General features: G+C 41.6%; 1 protein-coding gene and 1 non-coding gene across 3 annotated transcripts; both read left to right on the forward strand.

The window, feature by feature from the left end:
• Positions 1-71: 71 nt before the first annotated feature.
• On the forward strand, positions 72-7,801 carry TOMM20 (translocase of outer mitochondrial membrane 20). Of its 2 annotated transcripts, XM_051614171.1 has the most exons (6): positions 72-311; positions 5,026-5,072; positions 5,791-5,872; positions 6,158-6,300; positions 6,513-6,600; positions 7,395-7,801. In XM_051614171.1, the coding sequence occupies exons 1-6, from the start codon at positions 188-190 to the stop codon at positions 7,421-7,423; spliced, it is 513 nt and encodes a 170-aa protein (XP_051470131.1). In that variant the 5' UTR covers positions 72-187; the 3' UTR covers positions 7,424-7,801. The 2 variants fall into 2 exon arrangements, with proteins under 2 accessions (XP_051470131.1, XP_051470132.1); XM_051614172.1 differs by lacking the exon at positions 6,513-6,600.
• Positions 871-1,005, forward strand: LOC127383438 (small nucleolar RNA SNORA14). The gene has a single exon (XR_007889206.1). It is a non-coding gene; the product is annotated as a small nucleolar RNA SNORA14 (small nucleolar RNA).
• Positions 7,802-10,903: the final 3,102 nt, after the last annotated feature.

Consider the following 10,903-nt stretch of genomic DNA (forward strand, 5'->3'; position numbering starts at 1 on the left):
CGGCCGCTCCCCGCAGGCACCGCAGCGGCCGCCCCTGCCGGCGCCGCCTGATGACGCCGCCGGAAGCGCGAGGGGCCCTTTCCGGCTGCCCGCTCGCCCCAAGGTGCCTGCGGAGCTCGGCGCCGGCCGCGCGGCGGGGCCGGGACCGGGACCGGGACCGCGGGGCCTTCCCTGGGCGCCGGGCGCCATGATGGTGGGCAGGACCGGCGCCATCGCGGCGGGGCTGTGCGGGGCCCTCTTCATCGGCTACTGCATCTACTTCGACCGCAAGAGGCGGAGCGACCCGAATTTCAAGAACCGGCTGCGGGAGCGTGAGTGTCCGGGCCCCGCCCGCCGGGCCCGCGCGCAGGGGCGGGAGGGCGGCACGTGGCGCCTCCGCAGCGCCCCCCGGCCCGGCCCGGCCCGGCCCGGCCCGGGCCTCCCGCGGGGGAACCGCCCCGAGACCCCCCGCCCGCCCTCCGCACCGGGCACCGGGCGGCACCGGGCACCGGGCGGCACCGGGCACCGGGCGGCACCGGGCACCGGGCGGCACCGGGCGGGAGGGGCTCGCCCCGGTGCGCTGTGCCCGGGCGGCCGCGGCCTCCCGTTCTCCCTTCAGCCAAAGCAGGGACGCGGCTTCTTGTCCGAGCGTTTCCTGCCGTTCCTGCCGCTCCCGGGTCCCCGGTGGTTCCCGCCCGGGAAGGCGCCTCCGGGGCCGCTCGCCGCCCTCTTTCTTGTCTTTCGAGCCGCGTTACCCGTGCTGCGAGCGCAGCGATGCGACAGCCTTTCTTTGTTTGTTTGTGCTTTTTTATTTTATTTTGAAAGACGCTCAGGTGAAGCAGCGCGGTGTCTGGTGTCAGGGCCGGCGGCAGCCCTCGGGTATGTCACCTGCCGCATTCTTAACCCTCCTGGCAGCTCCGTCTTTAGCTTCCAGGGTAAGAATGAATGCCAGAGAAAACCGGTGATTAATCCAAAATGTAGAGCTCTGCTCCCGTGGCTCTTCGTTATTTCACGTCTTCAACACTTACTTAAATGTCCTAATAATGGGGTGAGGTTTTAAGTGTAACTATCAGCGTGAGTACCTTAATTCACCCAAGGTAATCAAGGGAGTCACAAGAAATGAGGTGATATTTGTCGTTCTGGGCTGTTTCTGTCGTGGGAGCGTGTGTAGTATTCCTCTGATAACTAATCTGAAGATAAGAAGTTACCACTGTGGTGGGCTTCCCTGGCAAGTAAACGTGGTGTGATCAGCACTTTCATGAATGGAGGAGTTTCACGAGTAGATGGGTAAAAAATAAATATTTACCTGATGGTATTGGAATGCGACTTAAAATCTTTGATTCTGCCCTAATGGATTGACTTTGTTGAGTGACCAGTGTTGACTCTTGAGCAGTGTGTTTATTCCACTTCCTGAGAGCTCTTCCACACCCAGTTATGTCTTTGCAGTGCTTCATCTGCAGGCCCTCGCTCGTGTCTGTGGGATCTCGGGCACGTGCTCCTTGTGTGTCTTCCAAGTAGTTTTTGCCCCGCAGTGCAAGTCCTTCCTTGGCAATTCTTAGTCTAAAAAACTGGTGTGTGCTTGTCTTGCAGGAGCAAACTGGGCTGTTGTCAGTGTAATCAGCTGTGTTCTTCCTGGGGTGATAAATACATCGTGAAGAAGCTACTCAATTACATCCGATTTTTGCAGAAGCACTGGGAGTGATTTTTGCATCCCATTGTTTTAATTATCTGAGCTTCTGTCCAGAATGCTCTGCATAAACCTTAGGCTTGCTCTGATTAGTAATTAACATTTTCCTTAAAATGGAAAACTGTTGTGGTTTGATAGGGGATGGCTGTTGTCATTAGGATCCTTGGACATGGTGCACTGGGCTGCTTTTAGTTGTAAGGCTTTAGATAATGTTAAGGAATTTAATTTTATTTTTCTTTTTTGCTCTTGTAATTGATTCTTCAGTATGAATGATTCTCTAGTCGTGCTAGTGGTCTGATAATTACAGTGCTTCTACTGTTGGGTAGTAAGGCTTAGGCTGTACAACACTTGACCAAAAAAGGTCAAGGAGCCATCTGCAGTTCTTTAGATAAAGCTACATGTTTCTTGGGCAATAGTAGGGGTATTTGATGAAAAACTTGAAGCCATCTTTACAGCAGATCTTTTCCAGTAGCATTCTTAGGATAAGATTATTTTTCAGCCTTTATGGTGCAACGTCACCAAAAGACAGGAGACTACATGTCAGTGGGTTGCCTGTTCTGTCTGATCAAGCACGTGCTGGCAAATGCAGAACCAGTGGTTTTTTGCCATCCTAGTTAAACTGTACATGTCATTGGGCTGTGTTAGAACCAAAGTTTACATTACAGAGGCCCACGGTAAAAATGAGACAACTAGATTCAGGTTTCAGGAAAAAAAAAAAATTATTCCCAGGGGGCTTAATAAACTGCTGGACTCCAGTTTTCCTTATGCCTTAGTCATATTGATTTAGCAGGTTTTGTGTTACTTTCATGTTGCTAGTTTGGGGGCATGTCCTATTTAATCTTGGGACCACAAGACAGCAAAGTTATCTGGAGCTGCTTCATTTCCACAGGTATATTCTCAGATGATAAGACTTTAGATGTGTTTACTCTTAATGTTCTTGAATGTATAAAACAGAGCTGTTCTTTCTGCACAATCATAAATCTCTTGTCTCTGTATAGACATCGATCTCTTCATTCAGAGATAGCCCATTTCTGACCATGCTGAACCTTGCTCAGAGCTCCTGCCTGGAGTGAGAGGAGATCAGGGGGCAGACTTCAGGGCTGGAAGCTGCAGGTGTGAACGGCTTAGTTGTGGAACTGGTTTTGAAGCTTGCGGGCAGCTCACCGTTTGAAACTTGCTCCCCCTGTACAAGAGCTGTGCCTGAAGAACCTGCAAGTCATGTGCAGTTTGAGAGCTGCAGTTTGTCTTTCTGTTTTGGATGGAATCATGTGCATTTCTGCATTAACTGGGATTTCTTCTATGAAAGATTGCCCTTACCCTTTAAAAAATGTTATATTGTCTTTAGAAAAGAGGGAAGTTTTTTATTTTCTTGGAGGTTCCTGAAGTAAAAGAAAAAAAATTGGGGGCGGGCAGTTCAGTCTCCCCACGCCCTTGCTTTTTGCTGGTTGTATCATAGATGTAACTTCTGTTGGTTTTGCAAATGTATTTTAAAACTAAATATTCCCAGCCAGTATGGGAAGAATTCCTAAATATCCTTTAGAGGCTTTTTTTAGCTGCTGTAGCTAGTGGACTTACAAAGAGACCTCTAAAACACATGAAGAACAAGAAGAAGTAGAAAAATGACATAGTAATTCTGTAGATTAGGGTTCAGTTTTAAAAGCATGATGATTCTTCACATTTCTTTACTCTTATCAGGTTGAAGCATGTGATTTCATATGTGTGCAGTCAGTAATCAAAACCTTTTTAATAAATAGATACAGTTACCAGCCTGTTTTTTTTCCCATCTCTGAATGCATAGAGTGGTGACTGGCACTTGTAATATTTTGGAAGATGTCATAGTCACACCTAGAAAACAAAATTTTCTTCTGAAAATGATGTATGAGTGTTAGGCTGTTACTCTTTATACTTGTTATTGGTATTTTCACTGAATGCACTACAGTTGCAACACAGCTTTGATAGACATTCAGATGCTACTTTTTTCAAATTTTTATTTAATCTCTTTGATTTGATGTATTAGCAAAATAGTGCAATTTAAAGTTTTGCGCATATTAATGTTTCAGAAAACCTGGAGTGAGCTAATTAAAGGTAACAACTTTCAAGAGATAAATTCTTCCTTAATATTGAAAGCAATCATAATGATAAAATTGTCTATATGACACATTTTTCTGTATATGATGATGTAAAATAACATACATAAGTCAACGCTGTCAAAATTCAGGTGCTAAGGGTGATGAAGGTATTGTAGAAGGTAAAAGGGTGTTCCATGTAGTTAAAATGTGAACTCGCTTTACATAAAGTGTGCTTGATCTTGTCCATAAATTTCATGTTACATTAACACATATCCCTCCTGAGTGTCTTAATCATGTGAAAAATTGCAAATTTAAAATCCATTGCCATTAAAACTGCTACTCCAAACTGCTAAGATTTGGAAGTATCTCTAGCTTGTAAAATTGTCTCAGAAGAAAAATTAGTGCTATGTGGCAGTTGTTCTTTGTCAGCATAAATGTTCACTGAGCAGACACTGCAAATAAATAGTAAGACTACAGCTGTTTACCCACGGGCTGTATTTAAAAGTTATGTTGTTGTAACTATTTCAGTTGATGAACTGGTGACTTGCAAAAATGCTTATTGTAAGGAAATCACCAGTATTACTGTAATTCTTCTTTCTTACATGGATAGCTGCTATAAAGTATGTTTATACCTGCATAATTGCATTAAAAGCAAGCTCTACAATCTTAACTACACTAGTTTTGCTGGAGTCGTGCAACTTTATGTTGCAGACCAATTTTATGCCTTTAGTTTTGGCAGTTTAATCTGTAAGTGTTTGCTGTCCTCAGATTTGAAAGATGTGTGCTTTAGTATTGCTCTTGCTGTGGCATGATGAGATGCTGCCACCTGTCATCTAGTTCCCAAGTCTTTGCTATAAAGCAGTTTGGAAGGTAGACCTAAGTACTGCCACCTGCTGAAGTTCCTGTGGATGGTGCACTACATAGGTCAAAATTAGACAGACTTGACTTGTAGGTCATTCTTCTTGTGGCTTATGATGGTTAGAAATCACTTAGAGAAATCTTGTGTTGCTCCAGTTCTCTTTCCTTCCTCATGCCTCTAGCGCGTGAGGTGTGCTCTGCCCCAGGCCCTGCACAGCTGGTGTCATTTTGAGTTGGTGTGCTGCTGCCAGCCCTCATTAGACCTCATGTTGCAGAGAGTGGGTTGGAGCCTTGTGTTCAGTCTTCAGGATTTGGAACATATTACCCATTTCTTATTTTGAAAATAAATTTGGTTTGTTCATGGTTTTGAACTATACTCTGAAGGCTTTTTTAATAGCAGATTAAAAATGTAAGATGTTTTTATTCTTGCAGGAAGGAAGAAACAGAAGCTTGCCAAAGAGAGAGCAGGGCTTTCCAAGGTAATACTGTGTTCAATAATGCAGTGCTATTTTGAAGGGTGTTTAATTTGTATTATTTGTAAGATTTGTTTAAAGACCTATTTTGATTCCAGCATTGCATACACTTCTGCAAATACACAATCTTAAGTTATTTTTAATAATAAAAAATAACCATATGAAATGTTTGTACCTTTTTTGTGTCAGATAGAAAATGCATCCTAGAAAGTACAACATTTACTGTGAAACTTAATGGTGTTTTCTTCTTTGTACTATATGCAGACTTTTGAGACTTGAAAAACATTGATGGGATACACCTACAAATGAGCTTTATAGTTTTTTTTGCTATAAGTATTTGATTTCTCTTTCACTTTCTCCAGTGGATCCTGGAAGGAAAGGTAGATTCGTCTTAACCAATTGTAAGAAATACAGTTGTGATGAACATAACACACTTTAGAATTTATATTTGCTACAAAAATGTGTACTTAATACCTGAGAGGTATTTTAGGCCCTGTCTCTCTACAGACTTGTGATGCAATGATAAAGAGCTCTGAGTCTGGTTTTCATAAACATTTTGTGTATGTCTAACTTGGTGGTAACACTTCTAATTTTTTTTTTTTTTGCCAGTTTCAGTGTAAAAATGTGGTTGTGTGTATTAGGTTTCAGTTGAGAATGTTTTCTGCTAACTTGTTTATTAACTGATGTTTAAGGGTCAACTTCAGTTTTACTGTGTGTGTTACAGCTGCCTGATCTGAAAGATGCTGAAGCGGTTCAGAAGTTTTTCCTTGAGGAGATTCAGCTTGGCGAGGAACTACTAGCTCAAGGTAATAGCATAATTTCTTTGAAGGGTAAGTTGTAAGATAATTTTTCTTTACTTTTGTTAGAAGATTTTTATATACTAAGATCTTCTGGAGAGTCAAATTCACCTTGGGATATCCATTTACTTGTGTCTAACCTTCTGTGTTCAGAAGATCCAACAAGGAGGGAGGAAAGAATAGCATGGATTGGTTCTCAGTATTTGAATCCACTGTTTATGGATGGATGTTTTATGTAGATACTTTACAGTGTGAAAGAAGGCTGATTTCAAACCATGATGATTTCTCACACAGGTGAATATGAGAAAGGTGTTGATCACTTGACCAATGCCATTGCTGTGTGTGGACAGCCACAGCAGCTACTACAAGTTCTACAGCAGACTCTTCCACCGCCAGTGTTTCAAATGCTTCTAACTAAGCTCCCTACAATAAGCCAGGTATGTGAAACATTCCCTGGTTTGGTTTGAAAATAATTTAACTGCTTCTCTTTTCCACTACATCAGTCTTGAGTGTTGGTTTTTGTAATATGATTTTTGTACATTAAAATAATGTTAGACTAAGATAAACATTTTTTTTACCTGAAGCATTAAATAGTAGCATTAATACCAAACAGGGTAAAATAGAAATGCAAAACTTCTCCCATGTGTAGGCGATGCTGAGCTCTTCTGAAGTAGAGACACCTGACTGCAGCTCTGCTACTATAAACAGATCCAGGTTTCTCAAATACATGATGGGGGGTAAGAGAAGCAGTAGCTTTCTTGCAGTGGGTCTTGAGTTTTATTTTTTTTAATTATATGTCTGTAAGTGCTGTGAAAGTTCATTACAATTATTCTGTTGCTTTTGCTAGCCTAATGCTTCTGGGCCAGATAGAAACACAAAATGTTAATTAACTAGCACCAAAACACATGAGAGTTTGAGAAGCTTGAGGGTTTTCCTGGTAATAAATGTTTGTAGTGCTGTGTATAAAATGCCCCCCCTTTTTAGCTGAGTACTGCACAGGTAACATTGATAATATGCTAGCAGGTGAGTCTAGTGTAAAATAAGTAACATATTTTACATTCTTGGAAGTACAAGGTTACTCCCTAATGATGTTACCTCACATACAGTAGCGACTCAATGCTGTGCATCAGTCAGCTCTCTTTACAGCTCAGGCCTGGTTGCATTTCAGTTTAAGGTCCATATAATTAGTAAAAACACTGAAAATGTCAGGTACGCAAGATGTAAAGGCCGGGGGAAACAATGGAGCAAAAATGTTTCCTTGGAGAGCAGTGCTAAAAACCACTCAGAAGTCATCACTCAAGGCTGATGGGATATTCTTTATCTGACTTTGGCTTTATTAGGCATTGCACAGTATATAATTTCTGCAGAACTGACTTCAAAACTTATGTCAAATAGATTACCATTTTTAAGATTGGTCAGTTTACTCAGTAAGTACACTGCTTAATGTTCAGTGTAAAATTACATTGCTTGATAATCAGTTGCCTACTGTCAATTTTATGTAATTGTGAATGAGTTTTTCTCCTTCTTACAGAGAATTGTAAGTGCACAGTGCTTGGCTGAAGATGATGTTGAATGAGGTCACACCACCACAGGGGGGGGAAAATGTTTTCTTACCCCAGAAGATGAGCATCAGTAGGGGGATAAAGGGGCAAACATAGTAGTTAATGGACTGTGTACCACATCAGGTTCTACCAGAGTTAAAATCAACTTTGTGTAGGTGGGTTTCGCAGGATTTTATTTATTATCCCAGTGAAAAGTGTATTTTGATAAAAATTCATTTTATAAATACACTGTGTTGAGTTATCAAAGTATCACTAACTTCATGATGATGAAAATATGCAGTTGTAATGTTGTACATATAAAGGCATAAAACTACAACCTATTAAAAGCCCAATGCTCATTTTTGGAAAAAGTTATGGCAATAAAGATTTATCTGCACTTGTGTGTCCCTAAAGTACTACTTTAAATTCCAGCACATTTGGATGTCAGAGCAAATGATCAAAAAATGACTTAACATTAAAATTTATTTTTAATGTTGTGGCTGGTCTTCTGATGCATTTAATAGAGTTTAAAACCTCGTGTCATTTCCTGAGAAAATAGATGTGATAATTTATACAGTAATGGAGAACCTTAGAAAGGAGATGCGAGTCAGAATGGTAACAGATGACTGGCTGTGGAGATAATGACAAATCCATTTCTGTCAGGAACAATAACATCTAAAGTGATTCAAGTCAAAACTGTGTCTGGCAAACATGAAAGCTCTGTTAATGCAGCTGTGTGAAACTAAGCTGTTTGGAGTAGAACCTGGGGCAGAGTGTAAGAGCACAAAGGTTGTTCTTTGGAAAACTTGAAACCTTTTGCAAAATAGGACGTTGACGTTTCGGTCTCTAGTCTTCAAGACCATAGAAAATGGTTGTTACTGGTCTTTGGCATTTGCCTTAAAAAATTTTGCACTGATGAGGTGAGGCAATGATATTGCCAGGCTAAACTAGCTAAAGCTAATGGAATTAGAAAGATGATGTAAAATCTTGATATCGTGGGATACTGTACACTTGAATTTAGGTAAGTTTTCCGTTGCCAGTGAGGAGGCAGCAAATAATACACGGAGTCAAGCGAGCAGCAGAAGCACATTTTCCATGGATAGGATGTTCTCAATGTTAAAACTGACTGGCTTCTGCCGTTGCCTGGTTTTATGCTCTTACCACTCAGGTGGCAGAAGAAACAACTGAAAATGTAGGTTTATGGTTTTGGCATGGTGTCTTATTTTAGCTCCATAAAGAGGAGAATTCTTCAAGGTATCTGTCTGTCAGACCAGCTGATAGCTTGTGGTAATGATGCTGGTACTTTTAACAGTAAGGTAGTAGGTGGCATAGTCCAAGTAGAAGTGAGGTACTCTGAGAGCACTCCAGCCAACATTCCCAGCTGTCTCATTTCAGCCTGTGTATGTTTCTGTAAAGGCAAGTTCTTCCAAACCACAGGTTTCAATGTTCAGAAATGCCCTCACACAGAAACTTTTTTAGAGGCTAAGTGGCTAGGTAGGTCATGGTCACCTAGCAGTCAGATAGCTGAGTTTGGGAGTAGAAATGGCTCTTGGTTTGCCATGGAAGAAGTATTTCCCCTTAACTCCTGGAAAATACAATTTCCCAAAATTTGAGGTGCTATTAAGTCTTTCTGTAATGTGACAAATACCGAAGTTAATGGCTGGTACAAACAAAACATTTCTTGAAGAGCTGGCTGTAGTGTAGTCTTTTTTGTTGTGTGTGAATTGTTCAGGTAGCATAAGGTAAAACTTCGTAGCCATAATCTTCAGGTGACAGTGGCTGGTTTGCTCTTTTTCTTTTAATTTGTTTCATTCCTCACCTAGAATGCTTAATAAAAATACTGTGAAACTGTAGAAGGTTTTGTTTTTAAGGAGTACAGTCAGGCTTTTTGCAGGTGTTTTTCTTTTCCTTTCTAACCCTTAACATTGAAAAGCAAGAATTCATAGGTTATGCCAACAGAACTGTTACCTTATTTACCTAATGTCCTTGCTATTGGTGGTTACTTCAGTGTAATATCTTTGGTTCAGCTTTTAACATTGTCTTAAGGTAAATCAAACTCTATGTTGGGAAGTCTCCTGTCATCAGTTACAAGCTTCTCAGGCAAATTTTTATAGGAAAAAATCCCCAGCTAGTTTCGTGATTATGCAAGACTAGCTTTGATGTCACACCATTAACTTTTCTAGATAATGGAATAAAATCCAAACCCAGAGTGATCAGACAGGCAGTGAATCATCTGGCATTTAATTTCCTTACCCTGGGGGATGACAGAATATTATTGTTGCCCTTAACTTGAAAAATTGAGAAGTCCCAACCCTGCTGTGTAGGTGGCCAGCTAGCCATCATCAAAGTAAAGCTCCAGCTATTTATGCACCCTGAGGAATCTTTCTAAAGTTTCATTTGTACATCTGTTGATGGTGTGTCTGAAGTCCCTTAGGCTGAACAGTGGCTCTACATGACTGTTGTGTTAAAATTAACATGAGTTAAACTTCAAGAGAATCTTTGAAGTCGTCACTAAGTGCTTTCAGTGAATGTTTCAAAGGCATGTTGTACTGTATGCTCACGTCTCTGCTTTTTTGAACATGTGGATATGAAAAGGGCTGATGAGAAGGAAAATAATTTCTTCAAGGCTTTTGTTTACCCAAGTCCTTGTTTTTTAATTGTGCATTTACACTGACCAGTATAGCTTATAGGCTCTTTAATGCAGGGACCAAAAAAGCCCGTTGGCACAGCAGTCAAGTCTGACCAAAAGCCTGTTGCCAAGAGCTGGAGCTTGTGCTTAATTCATGAGGACGGGTCTAGCTTTCATCAGGGTCATTCTGGAAACTGAGCTTCTGGCGTGAGTAACAGCACTTGTTTTCTGCATTTGTACCAAAACTCAGCTTCCCAAAGAAGAAGATATGGACACCTGATGATGTTGTTGGAGGGCAGAATTTGCCACCTTCTGTGTATGGATGTGTGACTGAAGCCACAGAAAACGGCTGGCCTTTCTGTCATGTTTCTGTACCAAACTGTCCAACCTACTGGAACTAGACAACAGGCAGCTTTTTCAAAGTTCAGTGGTTTCCGTATGTTCTTGAAAAGAGAATCTGGGTTCTCACTTCTTGCCCTGCAGTAGTGGCTTACAGGTGCTAATTTTACAGAACATTTACTGGGTGTCTTTGACAAGGTCACTCCCCTGTTTTCCAATCACTGTTGTAATCTAATAATCCTGAACTCTTAAAGGCCTCTGTGCTATAAGCTTTTGGCTCCAGACATATCATTCCAGTCTGTTTTGTAAAGCTTAGGCCTCAATTTAATGGGTTGATAGATGTGTGTCCTCCTGCAGTGCTCACTCCCAGTTGCCATCATTTCCCTTACACCCTGAGAATCCTTGGGGTGTGACAGTGTCCTCCAGTGCTCGCTCACTGCGTGATAGTTGCTGAGTGCAGTGTTGTTGCAGCTAGCACAATGTTGCTACAGTCTGCAGCTGTGTCTGGATGGTCCATGCTGCAAAACAGTT

The sequence above is a fragment of the Apus apus genome, chromosome 3, assembly GCF_020740795.1.
Source record: "Apus apus isolate bApuApu2 chromosome 3, bApuApu2.pri.cur, whole genome shotgun sequence".
Taxonomy (NCBI): domain Eukaryota; kingdom Metazoa; phylum Chordata; class Aves; order Apodiformes; family Apodidae; genus Apus; species Apus apus.